Raw genomic sequence first — 26,116 nt, 5'->3', positions numbered from 1 at the left:
AATCAGAAATTAGATGGGGACATTAGCTGGCGAGTTTTATAAGCTAGCTAGGACTATAAGTGGTTTGCTGGCTTGTATGAGAGGGTTAGCTGGTTGCAATCCAACAGGTATCTTTGTAGTTTGTCAGAGAGTTGTATTATGGTGTTGTGGTGTTGGAACCTCTGACCTAGCTTGGCTCAGAGTCACAACTAAGCACATTTTCCTCTTACCATTCTGGTACCACATCATCTGGAAGCCAGACATGGACACGGAGGAGTCTGTTCTGAACACCACGGTGAGGGAGGAGCTTGTGGTGCCGTTGGCTGGAGGGGGCATGGTCCCACAGAATGTACCAATCAGAGGAGCTTGCTCATTAGGCCCGTTATAGAGCTAGGGAAGCAATAGTTGGAGAAACGGATATGAGTGGAGTTGCATAGAGGTACAATGTCCATAAAATACACAGTCACATGAATATACATACTCAAGTAAACAAAGACAAAGAGAATAAACTGTTGCAAGACAGGTAAACAATAATCATGCAGTAAATAAAGAAAAGCTAACTGGTGCTTCAAATTAATAAAATGGAATAGAATGAAATGGAAAGCTCTGGTTCATAACTTAATCCAAACATAAAAAGCACTTCTCCAACCCATTGCTCACTATTTTTTATCTATAATATGTGACTGTTAAGTTGAATGAGACGCAGAGACGAGGTTCGGGTGAAACAAGTGCTGAATTTATTAACGATCACACAAACAGGTATGTGTCGTGGAGGTTGGATGTGGTGGAGCGATGCTGTAGTCTCCAGGGATGCTTTGAAGTCACAGTCTTATATTAAAGTCACAAGGCAGCAGGATGTTGGGATGGGATATAACGAAGTTAGCTATTTTCTCAGCGGCAGTTTTGCAGAGATCAAGCAAACTGTGAAATAGGTATGATGTAGGCAGTTTAAATATGCTGTGTGTCTTCAGAAATTAAAAAATAATAGGTCTTATTGCAAGGTTGTCCTTATGGTGGCACTATGGAGCATGATCAAATGTGGTCTGCCCATTTGGCGGTTGCTCCAGCATGAAACATTTATGAATTATGTTTGCGTGTCTTTGCCATCAACTTTGCTTCTGTGTCACTGTGGGATTTATGGGGCACTTGCTCTACTTGTAAACAAGGTCAAAAGATACACACACACACATGCACACACACCTAGTTTTGGTGATGTAAATTTTGCCTGCCTGCGCCAACTTCACATTTGGCTTGACGGCTACTGTAAAACCAAGGACATCGTTTTTGTGGATAATTTTACCTCTTTCCTGAAACGGTCTGAACTTTTTAAACATGACAGTCTTCACCCCAATCAAAGAGGATCACATCTTTTATCCATGAACATCGAACTGATGTTGAATAAAGGTTTTATAAAATAAACTTAATCAAAACATCAAAGAAGCGAGCCTATTTTTCTGGCTTAATTAGTAATAACAAGCATAACCCTAGGTTCTTGTTCAATAGTATTAATCAGTTTGTGAATCTCGCCTTTCCTGCGGTCCCTGCCTTGTTAACTGAATTTTTTTATCCTTCTTTGTTGGCAATATCAATGGTCTCAGGTCAAACTTTAACCTTGGTGTTTTGTGCTCTGTCCCAGGAGTTTGCCCTATATTATTGTCTGAGTTCACCCATACTTCCCTGCAAAATCTCTTGGATATTGCATCTCACATGCGCCCGTCTTCCAGTCCTTTTGATGTAATACCTACAAAATTTCTTAAAGAGGTCCTGCCAGTCATAGGCCCAGCCTTCTGTCCATTATTAACCAATCTCTCACATCTGGCTGCGTACGTGATTATTTTAAGACAGCAAGTGTCCAACCACTCTTCACAAAACCCACCCTTGATTCAACTCAGTTAAAAATCTAGATCCTCTAGCTGTTCGGTCAGGCTCCACTGTATGCCGGTTCTGCTGTTGTTGGTTACTTGGTTCATGGTCCAGTCTATACAGAGGAGGAAGAGGAAGGGCGAGAGCAAACATCCCTGCCGCACTCCAGTCAGGACCTCAAAGGCCTCTGATGGGCAGAACTCGACATTGCATCCCTTGGTAGGTGGTCTTGATGATGCTGATGAACTTCGGCGGGATGCCATAGTGCGCCATCAGTTTCCACAGTATCTCATGATCCACACTGTCAAATGCCTTTTCAAAATCTATGAAATTGACATAGACGGGAGAGTTCTATTCTATGGATTGTTCGATGATAATCCTGAGGGTGGCAATTTGGTCTCCACAAGATGAAGCTAGCCTGGTTTTTCATCAACCACTTTCTGAAACCTCAGAAACCTGAAACCTCAAACCCCCAGTAGAATTTGGTTGAGCACCTTCCCTGGTGTTGAAAGGAGCATTATTTCTCTGTAGTCTTTGCACTCCCTGAAGTCCCCTTTCTTGGGAATCTTTACAATGTTGCTCTGTTGCCAATCCAACCGGACTTTTTCTTCCTCCCAGATAGCCTGCATGAGGTGGTGAAGCATGCTGGTGGAGGTTTCAATGTCTGCCTTGAGGGCATCTGCTGGTATCTCATCCGGCCCTTCTGCCTTACCCCCTCTCAAGGCCGTAATGGCCTTCCTAAGTTCCATCTTGGTGGGGGGGGTTGCAGTTTATCTCCAGCAGGTTTGGAGCTGGTGGAATCTCTGCTGTCAGTTGAGGGGGCTGTCTGTTGAGCAGCTCTCTAAAGTGTTCAGTCCATCTCTGAAGTTGATCTTCCTTGGTTGTGAGGAGTGTACCTTTTGTGTCCTTAATGTGTACTTGTGCTTGTTTGAATTTGCCGGTGAGCTTCTTTGTGGTTAAATAGGGTTCCTTCAGATTAGTTTTTCCTGCTGCTTCCTCTGCCCGCTATGCTAAATCCTCAATGTACTTTTTTTTGTCCCTTCTGACACTTTTCTTCACTTTCTTGTTTGCTGCTTCATATTCTTTCTGTGCTGCTGCCTTTTTTGCTCTAGTTTTCCATCTGTTTACTACCTCCTATTTTCCCTTCTCTCACTCACTTTTTTGTATGTTTCTGTGGATAGCCAGGGTTTGCTTTTTGTCTTTTTTCTCCCTACCACTTCTTCACATGTCTCCTTCCATATGGTCTTCAGACCTTTCCACATCTCCTCCAGTGATCTTGGGGTTTCTGTTTCTTGGTCTTGTAGTGCTTGAAACCGGTTGTGTAATGTGACTTGGTATAGTTCCAATGTGCCTATGTCTTGAAATTGCTGTATGTTGAATTTGACTCTTCCTTCTCTGGGATTCATTCGTTTCAGTTTCAGCTGGGTCCTTGCTATGACTAGGTGATGGTCAGACCCAGCGTCAGCTCCCCTGACATCCAGCAGTGAGCGCCTAAACTTCCGGCTGATGCAGATGTGGTCAACCTGATTTTCAGTTGTGTGGTTGGCCGAAACCCATGTTGCTTTATAGACATCCTTGTGTGGGACCAAGTTGTTGTCTGCACAGACTGCTGCAAAACTTTTTCCATTTTCATTCATGGTTCCAAGCCCTTGCTTTCCCATTATCAGCTCATAACCATTATTGTTTCCACCTATCTTCGCATTCATGTCTCCCATTAAAATCATGATGTCCTTTCCTTTCTTGGTCTGGAGTATGTGATGTAGTTGGTTGTAGAAGTGGTCCTTGATTTCATCATCTGCGTCGTTGGTGGGGGCGTAGCATTGTACTATTTGTTTATTTTCTTATGTGTAGTATGGAATTTTGCTGTAATGATCCTTGAGCTGATGGGTTCCCAGCTGATGAGGGCCCTCTGAGCTTCTTTTGATAGCATGAACCCTACTCCCTCTTTATGTGGTGCAGAGTCTTCTAGGTGTCCCGAGTACAATATGGACTCACCACTGGCCAGTTTAACCTGCCCTGACTGGAGCCATCTGGTTTCACACAGACCCAGGAGAGATATTCTGTACCTCCTTATCTCCTCTGCTATTACTGCTGTCTTTCCTCCTGCATACATGGTCCTGATGTTCCATGTTGCAATGTTGGTGGATCGTCTAGACAAAGGTGAATATTCCACTCCAGTGCTGCTTGACACCACTGATCATGCCATTTTAACTGATAGGCCTTGCAATTGAGTTGGTATTTCTGGTACTGCTCTTAAATGGGTTTCCTCTTAGTTGTCTAACAGATACAGTATTTTAATGTTTATATCAACAGTTATGTGTCCTCCTCCGCCCCTCTTGTATGTGGAGTCCCTCAGGGGTCAATCCTTGGACCTATCCTGTTCTCGTTATACATGCTTCCTCTGGGTCATCTGTTCAGCCCTTTCCATGGCATCTTGTATCATTGTTACGCTGATAACTGCTGATGCAGCTATATTTTTCTGTCAAACTGAAAAACCTGAATAATCTGGCCATCCTTCATAACTGTTGCCATTAAGGCCTGGATGTCTCTCAGTTTTCTCCAGCTTAACCCTGACAAAACTGAGGTCCTTGTGATTGGCCCTGATCATTTTGCCAGAGAGGTTGATTAGTGTATTGGTCCCCTTGCTACTAACATTAAGGCCATCAATCTTGGTGTTGTTTTTGACTAGTACTTACTTACTGATACTAGTACTCATACCATAATTTTCTCATGTTTAGATTACTGCAATTCCCTTTTCACCTGCCTTAACCAAGCTGCTCTGACTCGGTACAAAATGTACCGAGGCTGTTAACAAAAATTAGCCGTAGGTCCCATATCACCCCAATTCTTATCTCCCTTCATTGGCTTCCTGTGAGATTTAGAATGATCATTGATCACTTATAAGGCTCTGCACAGCCTAACCCCTACTTACATTACTGAGCTGTTGATCCCTTATTCCACCAGTTGGTCACTCAGATTGTCCGATCTATGCCTTTTATCCATTCCTCGCTTGAGCCTTAAACCAAAAGGCGACCATGCTTTTACTGTTCTAGCTCTGTCTCTCTGGAACCGTCACCCTAAATTTGTTAGATCTGCCAAATCTGTTGACTGTTTTAAGCAGCACCTGGAAACTAATTTCTCGTTTCCATTGGTTTTTAAGTTTTATCTTTGTTTTTATGTCCATTTTGTTTAAATATGTTTGATTGTTTGTTTTAACTGATTTTCTTTGTGTTTGTATTTTCTGCATTTTTATAGGTTAGTCGTTTTAAAGTTTGATCTGTGTTTTATGTCCATTTTGTTTAAATATGTTTGTTTTAACTTGCTTGTCATTGTTTTTGTATCCTCTGCCACTTTTCTGCTATGTGAGGTGTTTTAAAAAGATTTACTTACTTACTTACACACTCACACTTACCTACTTTCTATGGTTTTGTATTATTTCAAACCAACACCACTGATTGGAGTTGCTGTGTGAGAGACAGAAAGGAATGCAATGACAGGATGAGATCAGCCTGGCTGAACAGCACACACACACACACACACATACACACACACACACACACACACACACACACACACACACACACACACACACACACATAATGAGTCTATTTTTCTTGTGAGCCAATGATGTCATTATGTGTCAGGGTAACCATAGTGACAGAGGCGGCCTGTAGAAAAACATTCAGTCAGTTTTCCTTTCCTTCCTTTCCTTCTTTTCTGTTCTTTCTCCTGAAGCTGTTTCCACTGACACACTACTACAGCTGTACTGTTTTTGTGGGAGGGAATATAATACCAACAGAAAACTCTCTTGCTCCCTAACTCTCTTCAAAACACTACAAGCAAACATCAGGATAAAAGCTCCCAGAGCTGAAATCAATACATGCAGCAGGGTGGAACGATTTGAGCAACTTAACTGATTATATTTAGACCAGGGATGTAAACCTGCTCAATTCACTTTATCCACCTTAATAGTGTTTGCCATATTTTTAGGCTGACATTCAAATTATACATCATAGTAGTATAGTAGTAGTATAAATATAGTAGAATAAATATGAAGGCATATAAGGATAGGATCTTTTAAATGCACTTATCTAAAAGCAGACTTTACAAAGTGCTTTACAGGAAGGCAGACAAGAATAGTAAAATACATAATAGGGAGATAGAAATAGGAAACACAAACAAGATAAAAAGAAAAGGTTAAAAGAAGAATAAATAACTGTAAATGAGATATAAAAAAAAACATGAGACACAATTAAAAGTGATGATCTGGTCTGATAAGGTGGATTTGGTTAATATAGGTTACTGTGACACAGTAAACTGTCTAGTCTTTAGCCCTAGTCTCTATTCTAAAACACTCTGAGTTGTTTGGTTGGTTTTTGGCTTTGTTAGCACAGTGTTTTCAACTATCTTCCACAGAGAGCAGTTATTGGCTGCTCATAATCTTGCTAGAAGTCATTAGAAGATGTCACACACTAATTTGCATGTGACTATATTTGCTACAGTCCCCCGTTCTCAGGGGGGCAATGTTGTGTATGGGAAGCACTGTGATCATCAGACCTCTTTGGATTAGACAAACAAGTAACGCAAATCGCCATCAGCTGCACCAATTTGCCGCAAATACTGCATGCTTTGGGAGTCAAAACATTATTATTGTCCCCCGTGGTCGGAAAAAGTCTCTGGATTTGTCACTAGTTGCTTTTTAGAAATAAAGTCACCAGGGCGGTATGAAAATCCAGTGATTTAGCAAAGCAACTGTGGTTAACTAGATATGAGTTATGTCAGGTACACATTACACAACTTCTAGTTGGAGAGTTTGCCAAATTTAACGACTGCAGTTTTTGAATCTCGCTGCCCTTTCTGTCCTAGAGGGTGTCAGATTTGACGACTAGGCATCACAGGGGATGACTATCTACACGATACCCTCATAACATTTTCCTACGATTCCAAATCTGGTCTTGCGCTGTGAGAGTACCTCGACCTCACAGTCAATCACTGTGAGGCACACCAGAGTTATAGGAGCACTGCGTGAAAGTGCAAACAAGCAAAATGGAGAGCAAGAAGCTTGTCGCTGCTGTTCCAGTGTGCACCCTAATTTATGCACAGATAAATAACGTGGAGCAGACCACATTTGTTTGGTCACGGAAATGATGGGCTGACTACTCTTCAGCGTGAATTAGAGATGAGAGAGAAATATCTTCTTTGTGTATTGTACTTCCGCTTGAGATCTCATTGGCTGTTGACTGAGCTTTAGGATTATGCAAATGAAGGCTATGACTGAAAATCCTAGGCAAAGTCGCCTAATGTGTCTATAGCTTTAGTATACTAATCAGATGTAAGACAGTGATGGTTCCTGACCAGATATTGTGGTTAGGTAGCGAACAACCTGACGCTATCTGAACACTGTCTGGAGCCAAGCACCCTAATCTACTGTTAAATGCATGACTTCCCTATACAACCAATCACTGAAAATACAAGATAAAAAAACCTACAAGGTGGCATCACTGTCATATCCTGTAAAAGTACAATCTTCTCCGTTTTGAGAGTTTTATTCAGTTTTCCTATCTTAAACTTGTTTACAAATGCTTAAACAAGCAGCTTAAACAAGCAGGGAACCACACTGTAGGACTGTTTTTGCACAATCAGCATTTTCTGTAAAGGGTACCAAACTCTGGAATAAACTACCAATTGAAATAAAATGAATTAAGGATAGTAAAATGTTTAACTCAAAAGTCAAGAACTGGCTGAAATATAATCAGGCTTGTACTCATTTGTAGCCAGTCTTTATATTGTAATCTTAAGATTGACCGATTATGACGTAAAACAGCCAATTGGTTGGACTGTGCACTTATGAATCTCTTGTTTGTTGTGTCATGTAGTGTTATGTGTGCACATTGTGCGATGTTGTGTAATTGTGATGATGTATAATGTAGGGTATTTTTTTTTATTTCTGTACTTCCTATTTAAAAGCCCAACTAGGGACAGGGGTTGGAAATTAGCAGTAGCTACAAACTCCATGTGCACACATCGTTTATATTTCAATTGTGAAGTGTAATTATGTTAACTACACTGTCCCTATCAAATAAACTACTAAATAAATAAATAAATAAATCACAGCTCCCAGTCTATTCAGTTCTGTTGAGATGACCAAGTTGCACATTTATAAATGCAACTAGCTGTTCAAAGCCACTTGATGCCCAAGAGCTACGGACCTCCAATGTGGTGGCCAGCGGGTGGGTTATGTCACCTGAAAGCCTGTGTGTGTGTGTGTGTGTGTACCTTGACATAGTCGTAGATACAGTTGCTGGAGGTGGACTCCAGCTCGAATGCGATGAAGGTGTAGTTGATAGTGTTTCCGCTGCTTGCCTGGATGGTCCAGCTGCACAGGGAATTGGCTGGGTAGCTGCTGGGGAAGTTCAGAGACTCCAGCACTCCTCTACGCTGGCCTGAGATCAGCATGCCACGGCACTCTGAACACACACACAGTGACACACAGACAACAAAACAGATCTGGCACAATAAAAATGTGATTGTAATGCAATTCAGACAAACCCCCCTCATATGGGAGCCTGAGAGATGCACATCACTAAATATGATGAGAATATAACAGACATACTGAGCCAATGTAACAGAGTTGTTATTACATGTATAATTACACTAAACCAGTAATTTTAGTTTGTATACCTGACTTTTTTTGAGAATTCTGCTGTGATATACAGTATGTACAGTAAGAGCCCCACCTCCTGCACCCCTCCTTCTGTCCCCCTTCACCTCTCCCCTTTTCACCTCTCCCGTTTTGCTGTGTTCCCCTATGGGAGAGGTGGGTGTCATTTTTCCTCCCATATTATATCATAATCCATCTTATATTTTTTTATCATTCATATTTGTATTTTTGTTATCCCTAGTGTCATTAAGTCTGGAGGCACCTGTTAGTTTATAGATTTTCATGTACTGGCCCTTATATAAAGTTATATATAACAAATGAAATCTGCTATCTACTGTATGAGTTAAGTTAATATTTACAGAAGCGTATTGCATTCACCAAAGAAAAAAAAATCGTTTCTCGTAATTATGACTTCCGTATCTCGTAATTATGACTTCCGTATCTCATAATATAATTATGAGATAAAGATCTCGTAATTACGAGATAACTTATCTCGTAATTACAAGAAAAGAATACATCCGGTTTGGGCTTTTAGCCTTCAAAATAAAAGCGCAAGATTTTAAAAATGTAGAAATACTGTTTTAAACCAATTACCTTGTATTTAATCATCAATTCAATACGTGAGCATCCATATTAATGTTTGATGTCACAATAATAGTGAAAAATGCCATACCATGTGCCATTCTTATATATTATATATATATATAAATATATATATATATATACATATATTATTCTGACCTTTTCTGACTAAATTGGACACTGTACAATTTACCTTTCATTATAACAGCACAAGTTCTATTTCAAAACACTCCTGCAGACCTGAACTTTCACTACACACTAACATTCAGGCCCAAGTGGTTTAAGAAAAAAAAGTCATGGCAGGCCCTAAGTCCACACAATGCAGAATTTCACCGGTTACACTAACATAGCATGAATTCCTGAGTGCTGTGATCACTGTGACAGTATTAGCAGGCAATGGTGGAGCAGGAAGCAATGCAATGCAGCAGCATAAGTGTAAGCAGGATAAGTAAGCACTTGATCTGTTTATATGGACCACCTAGTTAGCAGAGTTAGGTCGTGGTGGTATGTGATTGGTGGACATGTAGAGTGCCTGACGCATGACCACTGTGCTCTGCCTGATCTACCGCAAAGCTCCATTTATTTGGAGCAGATCAGTAACTGAAGAGTTACTACCATTTGACAAATGTGAAACCTGCTTTGACAAAAATAATATTAAATATGGAATATCATCATTATCTTTGGATCACTGAGCTGGTAATGCATAATAAGGCAGTCAGAGGGAATTTGAGTCCCAACCTGCCCGTTGAATGTGCCAGAAATAGCATTTTTTTTTTGCTGTGTTTTTTGCTGCTGCTAGTTTGGTGTCAGCACACGCATGCTTGCTAGTGGCATCATGGTAGAAAAACTCAGCCTGATGAGGAGATGCTACCCAGACTTATCCAGTGATTTGCTCTTATCTTTTCTTTTGCAAAACAAAACACCAACCCCAATCTTTCAAGAACTGAATAATGGAAAAATCATATGTTGTGAATCTACTCCAGATAGAATTTATTTATAACTCACTGTCCATTTATTGCACCCTGCTTTCATGTGTCAATATAATACAATATAATACATTTCATCATTAATATTAAAATTTCAGTTGAATTTAACTAATTTCAGTATTCATAGTCTCATTTTTAGGGGCAACTGACAGCCCTAATACATAATGTCAAGTGTGCACTATTTTCTGACACGCCACGAGGAAAAAAAATTCTCATCACAGAAAACTATTTCAATATTTTAATCTAAATTCCATTTGGGTTTTCTACTGTGTTTAGCCGGATAGGGAATATGTTTAAGCTTGCGTTGAGTTTTATCTGTGAAGAGGAGCAATCACTGTCTGTTGGCTGTCTGTTTCATTTTCTTGCATACTGTATTGCATCATTTTGGTTTTTGATTGACTGTTGATTAATTAGATCTAGGTAGGCTTGTTCTCTGTAAAGTCCTTTGAGACATGCTTTTGTTATGGAGGGCTACATAAATAAACTTGACTTGACATTCTTTTGTTCTGCCAACCCTCCCCCTTCACCTCCTGAACTCCCTCTTTGCATTATCTAACCCTGTTGCCATATCAACACACCAAGATAACAAATTCTGGCTTCCTTTTATGTGTACTTATAGTAGATCTAGTTTGTGTGTGTGTGTGTGTGTGTGTGTGTGTGTGTGTATGTGTGTGTGTGCGTGTGCCAGTGTCTGAGGTTGTATGTATACACTGCCCGTCAAAAGTTTGGGGACACCACATTTTTCTTTATTTTTACTATTTTCCACATTTTAGAATAATAGTAAAGACATTGAAAATTATGAAGTAACACAAACAGAATTATGCAGTGACCGAAAAAAGTGTTAAACAAATGATCTATCTACTATAACTATCTTATATTTTAGATCCTTTAAAGTAGCCGTCCTTTGCCTTGATGGAAAGACAAAGGCTTTGGAAAGAAATTCATACATAGGATCAACTTCACTATTTATATTTGTCTAAGAAACAAATTTCAAGCATTTAAGCAGAAGCCTTTAGATCAAAATGGCTTTAAGATAATGGAAAAACACAGCACATTCAATCAGGTATCCCCAAACCTTTGACGGGCAGTGTATATGCACAGTGTACATTTTGTGTATCTTGTGTATCATGGCTCTATCATGTGTATGTGTATATCATCCATCATCTATATTGTCTGTGTGTGTATCTGTGTGTGTTCGTACTGGTGGTGTAGGATGCCAGGAAGCCTCCGGTGCTGACGCTGCTGTCGGTGCGTAGTTTAACATAGAGCTGACTGCTGGAGGAGTTGATGGAGTCGGGTAGCTGGCTGCCACACAGCCTGGCCAACTCTGGAGCACTGCTGCTGTTCCCATCATACACCTGGACACACAGAGACACACACAGTCACTTTACACCAGTGATGCCAACAAAGTGAGCAGAGGCAAAAATTAATAGTGAAATAAGGGAAATAAGATCAGATGAATCTTCAATGATTAGGTCATTGCAACAGTTACTAGTAATAGGATGCAACAAAGAAAAATAGAATATAAATAGGAATATAGCAAGAGGGTCATTTAAACATATGCATTTGACAATTTCAACACTTGAACATAGTAAGTAGAAGTGTATGAATGAAATAATATAAAAGGGGAATTAAAGGAATAATTTGGTATTTTGAACCCTGGGCTCAAATAACATGTTTTCCGTCATGATCCTCATCATGATGAGGGGCGTACAAAACTTCTTTGAAAACTATGATAGACAAAACACGACTCTCACAGTGTAATCATACCGGTGTCAGTATGTTATCTTGAAAAAATTGTAAAAAACCAAGCTTTCTGTCAGCAATTATTTTTGGAGACAGTGGCATTCTCATGGATGCTTACACCAGCTTAGAAGGTAGTGTGTCTTTGAGAAAAAATAGTTCCTATCCAAATAGAACACAACTATTGAAATTTTTCAAGATATTTTTAACATACTTAATAACATACTTACCAGCATCAGGAGTTGCTACATGCCCCTTTCAAGTCAAATATAATTCAGAAATTATTTCTCCAATAAAATCAACATTCAATTTTAGTCCTTCAGCAAATCATCTTCAGACCACCACAGCGTGTATTCACACAGTGTGAGGTGTAGCACTCACGGTCAGGTAGTCGAAGGAGCAGCTGGAGCTCGCCTCCAGGTGGAAATCAGAGAATGAGAGGAGGAGCTGGCTGCCCTGGTTGGTCCTGATGGTCCAGTAACACTCAGCGTTGGGGTGGTAGGCCAGGGGGTAGTTAGGGGAGGAGAATGCCCCGGATGGGGTGGCCAAAGTCCCTCCACAGCCTAGGGGAGAGGACAGGGGGAATACTCTATGATACTATCACTGAGGTCAAGTCTTGGCTTATTATTTTCAAGAAAAGATGGTCACCACCATTTCCATGGTTTTCATGGCTTGAATATACTATGTTGCATGTACACTGTGATTCCTAGGGTAGATATTAGGCTTGGGCTGATATTCGATATTGAATATCGCAATATTTCCCGTGATATTGAATATTGCGCCCCCCGTTCCCGGCCAAGGAATCGTGTTGCTCAGATCACAATTGTACAAGCTTTTAAACTTATAAACCTTTAATCTACTAGTGGTAGGATAGTAAAAAAACAAAAATAATCATACTTGAAGTGAAAATTTAGTCTCAATTCAAGTGGGTTCCCTTTTCCACAATTAGACCATTTTTCTGGAAATAGCTGGAATGAGCAAATTATACCAAATGGCCATTGTTTCCTTCAATGCATAGTAAGATCAAATTTCTAGGCTGTAAATAATAGTAATTATTATTATAGCCTAGAAATTTGATGTAATTTAGAAGAAATAACCCCCCATCCCCCCAATAATATCGTATATCACGATATTTTGGCGGGACAATAACGCAATATTACATTTTGGATATCGCACAAGCCTAATAGATATCCACTAGTAGTTAGTTGCTCAATGCTAAAGCAGTTTCTGACTGCTAGAATGGAAAGGGACATGTATCTGAGAGCAGCGTGAAATGCAGGAGTAGCTGAGGGTTCAGAACTAGCCAGGTTTCATGAGGATGTATAGTCAACGACCTAACTCCCTCCTTTTGTAATAAAAATGTTGTGTTGGGACCATACTGGGAAAAGGAACCATGGGAATTTGTTGATATACAGTACATATAGATGGTGGACACTGTTGTGCACACACACACGCACGCGCGCGCACTCACCTGTTTGTGTGCCATCCCAGTGGGCGGTGAAACCGCGGCGTGTGATGGACACATCAGACCGGAACTTGACCCAGAGACGGTTGCTATGGGATACCAAGACCGGAGGCCTCTGATTGGCGCAGAACTTATCAATCAAGGGAGATGTCTCATAGCCACCATCCCTGCAGGAGAAGGTGGAAGTTCAAAATCTCATTGGTCATTTTGAAGGAATATGGATGTTTCTCTGGTGTATAGGCAACAGAATGTAACAGTTGTGAGAGATCATATACATTTCCTAGGTTTCACAGTGAAATATGCGTGTCAAATAATAAATAATAATGCAGTGTCTGAAATTAACTTTTTGACTCTTCTACCAAGGGCTGGTAAACTTAAAATTACAATTTAACAATTAATATACCTTTTTCACAGAAGTCACCTACCCATTTCCAGTGTTATTTCCTGTATCAGGCATTGTGTGTTAAAACTTGCACACCCACTTATACAATGGATGAAGTTTGTAATTCATCATGAAGTGCAACAGAACTAAATATAACCAAGGCGTTCAAATGTAAGCGTCTCAAAAAGTTACTGGCCAATGTGGTGGGTGACAGTTATCGATTTATCAGCCAAAGACTAATTTCACCAGCATTTGGTGCATGGCGTTTTACTCTCAAACCTCGATGTGTCAAAAATTGGTCACCACCTGAGCATGTCTGAGTGGAGCGAGTTGAAACTCCGCTCAACATTTCGCTCATGTGCGCGCGTTCTGCTCATTCAATCCTCACCTGATCTCCACATAGTCATAGCTGCACGAGGGAGGAGAGCCCTCCAGGTCAAAGTCGGTAAAGTTGAGCATGATCTGCATGTTGACCTGAACAATGATCTTGAAGATGCACTCTCTGTTGGTGGGGTAGTAGCTGGGGTAGTTGGGCGAACTGAAGGACCCTGTGGGGGAGGTGAAGATCTCACCACAGTCTGGAGAGAGAGAGAGGTTAAGATGAGGACATGGACCTGTACAAACTGTCTGGGTCAGTCTTTTAACAAGATGAAAAGTATCCCGATCCTCGTTGAACAATGCATGTGGGAGATAATAGACAGTGAATCCTATGACCACAATAGTCATATATTCTCTTGGGATAATTTCTAGTCAAATAAATTATAGTGAAATGAAACTGTTCACCACAATTTGAGAACCCCGCACTTTCTGCACACCTCTTGATCCCTCAACACCCCAACCCAGTCTAAGGAAATGGGAAAACTAAGCACAGAAGAGAGGAAGTCCACTGACTCTACGGAAATAGGTAACTTAATCCATCAAACTGAAATGGAATGAATATGGAATGAATGTGTGGTTATGAGAAGTTCTCATCTAAATCTTTTTTTGTTAAATGGATACACCAAATTGTTGGCTCTTTAACCAAATCACCATGGTGGTTTTGAGATGATGGTAAGCCAAGTAAATACATAATGGACACACAGAGGTGAAAACACCAGTCTTCTCACAGAACTTGTTTGCTGAAAAGTTGTATGGAAAGAATTGAATGAGAACCACTCATACCCACTCAGTCAACCTGTTTTACATTTCACAGTTATATAATCTATAATGCTATTTCAATCAACAGCTGGGTTCATGGTAGCAGGATCATTATTGTTCATAACTGTTATGATCTCTTTTAACCCTAGAAAAGCCAGTGTATTTTGGGGGTCTAAGGCTAACAAGCCATCAACTGAAGGAAGTAAATATAATTCTAACTACTATTTCCTTGCAATGTAACAACACTGGTATGTATGTAAGAAAGTGTGTCAAGGAAACGTCATAGAGGGACATTTTGAAAGTTAAGATTTTTTAATTAACCCTAACCCTAATTGCCATTGATTTGGAAGATCTCTGTTCATTCTATCAGTATCAGGACTGTATGGTTGGTGAAGGTGAGTGTACCTGTGGTGGCATTGATGGATACATAACTGGCAGAGAATCCCTCAGTGGATAGACTGGAGTCAGACACAAACAGCAGGGTCAGCAGGCTGTCAGTGCTGGTGATAGATGGTGGCACAGAACGCCCACAATACCTGCACACACACAGAATCACAATCACTTTACGCACCAACTACAATAAATGTAGAGGAATTGGTCTTGGTGACAATGGTGAACTGACATCAGGGGAAAAACTGTACTATAAATAGCAATGGAGAGGGGAATAGCATCTCTTGTTAGTATGGGAAAGTACTTACTAAAAGGTAGTCAAAATTGTTGAGTTTCAAGAGATTTATCTATGGACTGGGCAAACAAATATCTGCATGTAGGCACAGTACCATGCTGACTAATAGTGTTGTGTACCTGCCGATCTTGGTTCCGGTCTGCACAGTGCCATTGTCGTAGACCTCGAGGTAGTCAAAGATACAATTGGTGTGGTACTCCAGGTTGAAGGAGTCAAAGGACAGCCGGATCAGGTTACCGGGGGCAACATTGATGTACCAAGTACAGTTGGCGCCATGGGGATAGCTGGTGGGGTGGCCAGGGCTGGAGATGCTGCCCGATGGAGTGTTCAGGGTGTCACCACAGCCTGGTGCAGGGAAACCACAGGGATGAACTGGACACTTTCGTCAACTTTCGACTGGAATACTTTTAGAAACCATGCAGCTTTAGTAGCTTTAGAATGCAGTCACCAATTAAGATATCTAAATAACATTTAATAATTCAAATTCAAGTTTGTAAACAATCTAGAGTTTGGTTTTTCAGCATTGACAAGTTTCAAATAAAATAAGGTTGCTTATACAGTGATAAAAGCAGCTTGGAAGTTTTGAAAGGTTTCAGTGATCTTAGTAGCACAACAGTAAATGAACATGTAATCAGGATATAGATTAAGATTAGCATTTGAAACATTTTGCCTAGATTATTAACATGAATAGAAGAGGGCCAAGAACAGAGTCATGGAGCACTCCTTAAGTAACAGACAGCATGTTTTAATGTAAACCATCAAATTGAGTGCACTGGACTCTATCAGAAAGGTAGGTTACAAACCACCACACTGCTTGAGTTAAGAGTCCTATACTAAGCAAAGATTAAAAAAGGTATGTAATATGTATTATTGTCTAGGGCAGCAATAACATCACTCCTGACTGCTGTGTCACTAAACCCTAACCCTAACCCTAACCCTAACCTGATTGGTAAAGATAAGATAAGATAAGATAAGATAAGATAAGATAAGATAGTACTTTATTGATCCCCTTGGGGAAATTCAGGTCCAGGTGATAAAGTGATAAAGTATCATTTGGATATAGAAATTCCTTGAGTTGCTCAATAACCATTGATTCCAGTATTTTGGTTGTACAGATAATGTAGAAATAGGTCTATAATTATTAAGGACAGTGGATGTCCCTCTTTTAAAAAAGGAAGAAGATAATGCAAACAAATGAGCAACATTTAAAACATTAAAAGAATCTGGACCAGCAGACTTTTTGGGGTCCAAATCTTTAACACTGAGCATTGCTTGGGGATTTATAAACATGCAATTGCACAGGAGAGGCAGAGGAAACAGAATCAAACAAAGAGCCAGAGGCTATAAAGTGCTCATTTAAACAACTCAACATTTCAATCTTATTATATACAGCAGTAGAATCCTTGAACACACATGAGGGTACTTCAGGGAATTATAATTGTAGACAATGACTTAATGGTTTTCCAAAAAAATTCTGGAATAATTTAGATTATCTGTGATAAAATTCTGACTTGACCTTCCAGACAAGTACACTTGTTTTTAAGTAGCCTAAAAGGAAGCCAGTCAGAGTCTGGAGTTCTTGATGAACTTCAGTAATACTCTTACCCTCCATGGCAGAGCCGTAGGCTGCAGTGAAGCCTTGGTTGCTAACAGAGGAGTCGGTCTTGAAACGGATGTACATGGATCTTTGGGTTGACTGGAGCCTGGATGGAATCTGGACACCACAGTAGGTCCCCAGCAGAGGAGAGCTGGACGTGGAGCCATCCCTGACCTGGAGGAGGGTGGGAAGATGAGAAGAAGGAAACAAAGAAAAATATGACATTATATAGGATAAGAACTGTCTGTAGTGTGACTAACTAAAACTAAGAAGAATTCCACCAAAACTGACTTTAAGTAGTGTTATTCAAAAAAGATCAACAAAAACGCAACCTAAAACATCATCTAATTGCATTGCCTTAAATTTATTTAAAGTGGTAACTGTTTTTTTGTTTTGTTAATTTTGTTGCCATCTTTGGTGTTAAGCGGTCATGGCTGTGGTGTTTTTGCACTACACCTCCAAGAGATCACTTGTCAGTCAAACAGTGTGGCTGGTACTATGACGTCTTTTTTCTTGGATTTTCTTTTGATTTTTCTGTTTGAGTTTCTGTAGGTTGTGCCCTTTTATTTGTCTGTTCAGCCATGGTGACTGTTGTTGATGTGGCTGCTCATGCTAATTAATCAGTTCTTGTTCTGTTTATTCGTTACGTTACGTTACGTTACATTATGTTACGTTACGTTACGTTACGTTACGTTACGTTACGTTACGTTACGTTACGTTATGTTACGTTACGTTACGTTACGCTGAGTTGGTCTGGGGCACAAATTTGCTGTGATTATCTGTATTATTTTGCGCTGAATTTGTTAGGAAAGTAAACGAGAAGCACAAAAGTTATCTTTGTATTGTCTGCCACTGCTTTGTATTCTCCAACATCATTAGCTTTCATTTTGTAGACTATTTTGATATTTTGATCCAGTAATAGGGCTGAATCGAGATTTTAATTTGTAAGATTAGTTCTGTTTTTATTTACATGGTGTAGACCAGTGGTTCTCAACATGGGATCCGGGGACCATCAGGGGTCCTTGAAGGGGTTCCAGTGGGTCTCCAGCAAATTGATGAATTGTTAAACTTCACCATTATTTCATTTACAAGAAGTTAACACAATTAGAGAATGTAGAAGAATGACTGTTTTGGTCATAGTTTCACTGTTCTCTCTACCTACAATACAGATAGTTATGGGATTCTGGACAAAATCATATCTAACAATAACAATATCCCAGATTCTGGTCCGAGAGACAAAATCACATCAAATGGGGGTCCGTGTCCCTAATGTCCTTGTCCCCTTTTCTTAATATGAAACAGATTGAGAATCACTGGTGTAGACCATGGATTGTGTCAAAACCAGAACACCATGTTTTGAAGAATTCCTAAAAAACCCCTTGCATTTTGGAAAATGCAGTTGCACTTGTGGATGCAACCACTTGATTGTATGAATTGCTTTATCGTGCAGCCCTTCTCTATATATACCTCGACAAAGTCATAACGACAGGAGCCTCCCTCGATGTCGAAGGACAGGAAGTTGAGGGTGACCACATAGCCCTCTGGCTGGTTGATGACCCACTCACACTCCTTGTTGTGGGGGTAGGCATTGGGGTGGTAGGGTGAGCGGATCTGCCCCACCCCCGAGAAAGTACCTCCACAGCCTGGGGAGAAGGAGGATAAATGGTTAGACTGTGGCCGGATGGAATGCCCATACATTAGACTCGGAATACCACATGCTGGTATTTGTTCATTTATTTGCCAATTTGTTTTGTACCATTGCATAAATGAAATCAATTTGCTTTTGAAATGCTTTTCAATTAAATTGAGTTGCAAAACTAAATGGTGATGAAAAAAAACTTATTAACTTATTATTGAACAGTCAGTCCATTCAAGAGGACATTATTCCAAAAAACTGAAATAAAAATAAATGAATAAATAAATACAAACAAGTAACCCGCAAAGTATCGTGCACACTCCTTCTCTCTCACAGGTTTTGGTATATTGCCGAGGGACTTTTATTCTGAAGGGCTACGTGAACTGTGAGTGTAAACACTTTATTGGAACTTTGACGGTAACGTCTATATGACGCTAAGGCCAAGGAGGAAGGGTGAAAGCTTGAGCCACAACAGCAGCCGTTTGGAAACTGCACACAAAAGTGAAGCACTTGGTAGGTTGTTTTGTATCGATGTCTTTGGGACACTAGTAATGGCACATACAAATCAACCGCCATCTAGCATCCCTTTGGGGCCAGCCCCTCTAGATAATTTGCTGAATAGTGTTTACAAATTGCTAATCTTGTGTCTTTATCAGAGACAGTGAAAATGTATTAAAAACTGTAAAACGAATTAAATTTAACTAGTCCCACATACTTTGCACAAATTACATGAAAGTTGCTACAGAGCATCAGTAGACCTGCCCAAATAAAACTATTGTGGGGTTTTTCATTTAATCAAAAATTTAGCCCACAGCTCATCAAAATGTCTGACTGCAAATGGTACTGCACACAGCCACTGTAAATTGCTGCTTATTCCATGTCCAATCTTCATGTAAAAAAATATACAATACAATATTTTCATGTCTTCATATATGCAACTTACAAAATTTCAGACTTCTAGCTCAAAAACAGAATTTTTAAAAATCATTTGAAATTCTGTCCTTATGGAAACCATTGTAGTCAATAGAAAATAGAGCATCTTTAAACATCAGTTTTTCACTTATGGAGCATTCAATACTTGTAAAAATAAATTACAGACATCTCGTGTTGTCTAGATAAAGTACACACATTCTCAGAATTTTATCTTGAAAACTGAATATTTGACACTAGTTTGAAATCTGCCTTAATATGGATGGACAGATCTTATGCACCCTGGTGGTTGCCTCAGTCATAGTGTAAAGCCGCCTGTTGCCAAGTCACTTCTCAGATAGCTCAGCAAGTTTGTGACTTGCCCTTAGTGTCAAACGTTGTGAGTTCAAGCACTGGGTCATGCTGAGTAAATGTGCTTTCTTTGTTGTAACTTTCTTTTTCCTCTTACGCTACATCTGCCAGCCCTGTCCATGACTGCTTGCAGTCCTAGTTATTATTATTATGCTAAGCTAAATTTTCAGGGACTGGAATCAGATGTGTGTGCATGCATGTGTGTGTGATATCTCACCGACGGTATACACGGCCCTGAAGCCAGCCCGACTGACTGAGCTGTCAGACTTGAAGCGAATCCAGAGGAAGTTGGAGGAGGAGAGGATGGGAGCCGGCAGGGAGCTCCCACAGTACCTTCCTATCAGAGGATCAGTCTCCATACTGCCATCACGAACCTGGGAGGAGGGGGAGGAGGAGAAGGAGTAGTAGCAGGAGGAGAGGAATGATGTGGTGGAGAAGGATGAGGAGGAGGAGCAGGAGTTGGAGGAGGAGGAGTAGCAGGAGAAAGAGAAGGGGCAGGAGGAGCAGGCAGAGGAGGAGAAGGAAGAGGTAGGAGGGGAAGAACAAAAAATAGATGGAGCAAGAGGGGGTAGAGGAGATGGAAGAGTAGACAGGATGGGGATGAAAGAGAGGGAGAATAAAGAGGAAAGAGGAGTACATGAACAGGAGATATAGGAGAAAAAGGAGGACAAGGAGGAGACCAATGTGGAGGGTTAGAGGAAGCGGAGGAGGAGAAGTCGATAGGATGAGAACATATAACAGGAGAGCGAGGATGAGGATGGGTGAAAGGGATGACAAGACAAATGAGAGCAGAGACAGCGAGGATGGAAATGATGTAGAAGGCAGGGGAAAGAGAGGAGGAGTTGGAGGGAGGTGTAGATGAGATGGGGGTGAAAGAGTAGATGAAGGAGGGTGTGGAGTAGGGTAGATAGGGGAGGAGGTAGAGGCAAAGGAGCACAAGAAGGGGAATGATGATAGGAGGTGAAGGGGAGGGAAGGAGTTATGGTGGAGGAAGAGGGGGATGAAAAGGTGAGGTGGAGGAAGAGGGGGATGAAGAGGAGGTGAGGTGGAGGACAAGGAGGGGGGTGAATAGGAGGAGACACCAACTTTGCAAGTTGCTCCAAATAGCAGAGAGGTAACTGAACTTCATTACAAAATCAGCAGTGCCACAGACGCTCGAAAAATATTTTCAGCTTTTAACACACTCCTCAACCCTCCACCACTTCCACCCTCCATTTTGCTCACTGCTGACATCTTCACCTCCTTCATTACTGATAAGGTAATCAGTCTGCCCCCTCCAGCTAACAGGGCCTCACTCCTCTCATTCTCCCCTCTTACTGAGGAGGAAGTCTCCAAGCTTCTGTTTGACTCTCGTCCCACTACCTGTCCATTGGACCCCATACCCTCCAACCTCCTGCAGGCCATTTCGCCCACACTTAACCCTGCAGTAACACACATCATCAATTCTTCACAAAGAACATACAAAAGGATACCAAAGGGACGAAAGACGCATGAGATGTAATGTGGGTGAGCGTTCACTCACTGCTGTTGGAGACACTTTTTGATTTCACTCTTAAGTTTGGATTCATCACTTCCAGTGTGGAGAATATTTGCCACCAGTGACCATACCGACACCAGAATTTAATTGGGGCAAATAGGGTGAATCTACGATGTCTCAATGAGTGGGGATGGGATGCTCTTCTCTGGTGCAGCTGCACTTTGTGATTTAGGATGATAACCTTGCCTGTGCAGCTTTAAAAATATATATTTTTTTACATTCAGCATAAAGCCTAGAAAGAATAAATATCTTGAGTGAGTTTGACCATAAGTGCATTTCAAATTGCTTGTGACTTTAGTGTCAAGCAAGAGAAAAAATGCTGAATGTGACGGTGATGCTGAAAGGTACATTTTTTTCATGAAATTGTTTGTAGGCACGATTTAAGAAAGAAATGTTTTCATATGTATGATTCATAAATGAGTCCCAGTGATCTTACCTCCACGTAGTCAAAGGTGCAGCTGCTGTGGGTCTCCAGGGCCATGTGGGTGAAGTTGAGGGCCACCACCTCGCCCGCTGGCAGCCGGATCAGGTAGATACACTGGCGGTTGTGGGCGTAGTTGTTGGGCCAGTTGGGGGAGATGATGATGCCCTCGCTGTCAGTGTAGGTACCACCACAGCCAGGGTCAGCTATAGGACACAAATACCAGGGTGAGGGGTTCCACTTCCTGTTTATCTCAACGGATATAGCAAGGATAACTTTCCCTGCCTACGACGGATAGTGACCTTGCTCCCCACTCGGACTGTGAATTTTAACACACTCAACAACTATTTGCAGAATATCAAATCCTGGATGCACAGCAGCTTTTTGAAACTAAACTCAGACAAAACTGAAATAATCCTCATCGGCTACAAGTCCACATCCGATTCAGCCCGCAACCTCTGCCTCTCCATTGATAATATGACAGTCCCACCTTCCCTGCAAGTAAAGAACCTTGGAGTCATCCTGGATTCTGCACTTTTATTTGGACCCTACTTACACAAAACCAGACAGCTGGCCTTTTTTCACCTCCGAAACATAGCCCGGATCTGCCCATACCTCAAATTTGCTTCTGCGGAATGTCTAATCGATGCCTTCATCACTTAAAGTTTGGATTATTGTAATACGGTCCATCAGTTGCTATGGATTTGGAGGATTTTCTAAATGGGAAAGACAGTTGCATACATGTTTATAGGCCTTAGCCAAGGCTGGTTAATTTATGTGATGGATGGTTATTGATGTGCTGTTTGGACTGAAAGTGGGTTGATAAATAGTAAATGTGTCATTTGTTGCGTATTTTGTCTGTTGCTTGGTGGTTCTGTGGATATCCTACCGGTATGTGGTTCTGGATTGTGTTGTAGGCCTTACTGGTTTCTTTGTGGTTCATTTATGTTGCACTTTATTGATCCCTAGGGGAATGGTGATGCTTGTGCAAAAATTACTGTTTGTGTGAAGTGTTTACAATAGGCTTGTATAATAATAATCTAATACTACGTGTCCGTGTCTGGTCTTGCATCTTCATAGTCCTAGAAATACCAAAGCACCCTCGCTGACTAGTCTAGCACCACCGTAGCACTGGCAAGAAAAAATCCAGCCACCACTGTTTTTCTTATTCTCCAATGCTCATGGTTTATTTAAGTCTATTCAGCATATGATATATTAGGCTGTGATCACATAGGACTTTTTTCTAAACACGCCTGTACATTACATCAATGTCACCCTCTGGTTGAATGACCAGTCAAATTGCCCGAGATGAGGGACTAAATCTGAGGAGGACAAGACTTAAACAACAGAATTCAAAATGGAGAAAACAGAGAAGTTGATTTTAGTCATCTGAGAACAACCTTGCTTATACGATCAAATAAATAAATATTACTGTGAGAGAAGCAAAACTAAGAGTCTAACAGCCCTGCGACATTGAATTTTATGGAAACATCCCTGCCGAGAATCGTTTCCCAGTAAGTAACGGTAACTTTAGCAGCTGGCTTGTTTTTTGCTTTTTGCGACTTAGCTAACTGTAGCTAACGTTATATCACATTACATTACATTACGTCATTTAGCAGACGCTTTTGTCCAAAGTGACTTACAATAAGTACATTTTGTCAACAGTAGTGAAACCAACTGTGCATCACAGTCTTCATCAGCTAAGACTTTTAATAGGAATAAGTAGCATTCGTTGAATTTATTTTTTATTTTTATTTTTTTTTCAAGTTTAAGAAGGGTAAGAAGATAGGTTAGTTCAAGAATGGTCTAGGTGTAACCTGAAGAGATGTGTCTTTAGTCTCCGCCGAAAGATGGGCAGTGATTCGGCCGTTCTGACAGAAGGGGGGAGCTCGTTCCACCATTGTGGCGCCAGGGATGAGAAGAGTCACGACCGGGATGAGCGACTTCTGAGCCCACGTAGCGATGGAGGGGCGAGGCGACCTGCAAGGGTGGAGGAGCGGAGGGAACGAGGCGAGGTTTGGAACCTGACCATAGATTGCAGATAGGGAGGGGCAGTCTGATGTACTGCCCTGTAGGCGAGTACCAGTGTCTTGAATTTGGTGCGTGCAGAGATAGGAAGCCAGTGAAGCGACCAGAAGAGGGGAGTGACTTGAGAGAATTTTGGTTGGTTGAACACCAGACGGGCTGCAGCGTTCTGAATGTGCGGTAAAGGTCTGATGGCAGAGGCAGGTAGCCCGGCCAGAAGAACGTTGCAGTAGTCCAGATGGGAGATGACAAGTGCCTGGACCAGGAGTTGTGCCGCTTCCCTCGTAAGGAACGGGTGAATTTTGCAGATGTTGTAGAGGGAGAACCTACAGGAGCGGGTTGTCACTGCAATGTAGGCAGAGCAGGACAGCTGGTTGTCCAGGATCACCCCGAGGTTCTTGGCAGTCTGAGAGGGTAACACAGTAGTGTTGTCAATGGAGATGGAGAGGTCTGTGAGAGGGCAATCTTTCCCTGGGAGAAAGAGTAGCTCCGTCTTTTCAAGATTGAGCTTGAGGTGGTGCACAGACATCCAAGCACTGATGTCTTTGACACATGTGGAGATGCGTCCATCAATTTGTGTATCTGAGGGGGGGAAGGAGAGGTAGAGTTGACTGTCGGCATAGCAGTGATAGGAGAAGCCATGAGAGGAGATCACATGGCTGAGGGATTTAGTATAGAGAGAGAATAGCATGGGCCCCAGGAATGAGCCCTGAGGGACACCGTTGTTAAGAGTGCAGGGTCTGGACAGAGATCCCCTCTATGAGACTTGGTAAGAGCGGTTAGATAGATAGGATGCGAACCAGGAGTGTGCAGATCCCGTGATTCCCAGTTCATATAGGATGGAGAGAAGGATTTGGTGGTCAACTGTATCAAAAGCAGCAGACAAGTCAAGGAGGACAAGGACAGAGGAGAGGGATGAAGCCCTGGTAGTGTGCAGGGCCTCTGTGACAGCAAGGAGTGCAGTCTCAGTAGAATGAGAAGCCTTGAAACTGGATGGAAGAGGGTCCAGGAGGTCATTCTGGGAGAGATAGAGAGAAAGTTGGTTGGAAACTGCTCGCTCAAGGGTTTTGGATAGAAATGAGAGAAGAGATACAGGTCTGTAGTTCTGGATAGCAGCAGGGTCAAGGGAGGGTTTCTTAAGAAGAGGCTTGACTCTGGCGGTCTTTAGAGCAGCTGGAACAAGGCCTGAGGACAGAGAAGAATTGATAAGGGTAGTGAGGAAGGGAGTGATGTCGGTGGAGATGGTTTGGAGAAGAGTGGAAGGGATAGGATCAAGGGGGCAGGTGGTGGCTCGATTAGACCTGACAAGTGTGAGGACATCTTCTGGGGAGAGGGTAGAGAAGGAAGCAAGCCCAGGGGCAAGGGGCAGAGAAGCAGGTTTGGAGTAAGGAATAGTGTTGTTAGTGGCTGGATGATGGAAGGAACAGTTGATGTCATCCACCTTCTTAGCAAAGTAGGTGACAAAATCATCAGCTGAGAGGGAAGAGGGAGGGGGAGGGGAGAGTGGGTTGAGGAGGGAGGAGAAGGTGGAAAACAGTTTACTGGGGTTAGAGGCAGAAGACTGGATTTCAGTAATGAAGAAGGAAGTCTTTGCTGTTGACACAGCAGAGGTGAAGTTGGACAGGAGAAGGTGGTAGGCAGCGAGATCGTCAGGGCGCTGCGATTTTCTCCATTTCCTCTCAGCTGCCTGTAGCTCTGTTCTATGAGTTCGCAGAGATTCAGTCAGCCAAGGAGCGGGTGGAGAGGATTGAGCTGGTTTAGTGGTTAGTGGGCAGAGAGAGTCAAGACAGGAGGAAAGAGAGGATAGAAGAGCAGTGGAGGCCTCCTCAGTGGACAGGAGAGAGAACTGTTCGACTGAGGGAAGCGAGGAAAGGACAGCAGAAGAGAGCGAGGTAGGTGAGAGAGCTTTTAGGTGGTGGTGATAGTGTGAGTGGATGTTGAGTGGGAAGTGGGGGGTGAGATGGGAAGGGAGAAGGTTATAAAGTGATGGTCAGATACAGGAAGAGGGGTAACAGTAAGGTTGGAGGTGAAGCAGGATCTGGTGAAGATCAGGTCAAGCAGGTTCCCTGCCTTGTAAGTCGGAGATTGAGAGAGGGAGAGGTCAAAGGAAGAGAAAAAGCTAAGGAAGGCCAGAGA

At 41.7% G+C, this 26,116-nt stretch overlaps 1 protein-coding gene across 1 annotated transcript in view; it reads right to left on the bottom strand.

The window, feature by feature from the left end:
* The window catches only part of cubn (cubilin (intrinsic factor-cobalamin receptor)), a 110,181-nt gene that overhangs the window by 54,482 nt on the left and 29,583 nt on the right, over positions 1-26,116 (bottom strand). Inside the window, exons 17-28 of the mRNA XM_078291476.1 lie at positions 21,971-22,161; positions 20,215-20,371; positions 18,548-18,723; positions 17,089-17,254; positions 15,603-15,828; positions 15,204-15,334; positions 14,050-14,239; positions 13,286-13,446; positions 12,196-12,377; positions 11,273-11,429; positions 8,119-8,309; positions 210-369 (exon numbers count right to left, since the gene is read on the bottom strand). Of these exons, the coding sequence (XP_078147602.1) occupies positions 210-369; positions 8,119-8,309; positions 11,273-11,429; positions 12,196-12,377; positions 13,286-13,446; positions 14,050-14,239; positions 15,204-15,334; positions 15,603-15,828; positions 17,089-17,254; positions 18,548-18,723; positions 20,215-20,371; positions 21,971-22,161 (2,088 nt within the window). The remainder of the gene's footprint in view (positions 1-209; positions 370-8,118; positions 8,310-11,272; positions 11,430-12,195; positions 12,378-13,285; positions 13,447-14,049; positions 14,240-15,203; positions 15,335-15,602; positions 15,829-17,088; positions 17,255-18,547; positions 18,724-20,214; positions 20,372-21,970; positions 22,162-26,116) is intronic.

This window comes from Centroberyx gerrardi, chromosome 22 (genome assembly GCF_048128805.1).
Source record: "Centroberyx gerrardi isolate f3 chromosome 22, fCenGer3.hap1.cur.20231027, whole genome shotgun sequence".
Classification (NCBI taxonomy): Eukaryota; Metazoa; Chordata; class Actinopteri; order Beryciformes; family Berycidae; genus Centroberyx; species Centroberyx gerrardi.
This window is presented reverse-complemented; position numbering and strand designations above follow the sequence as displayed.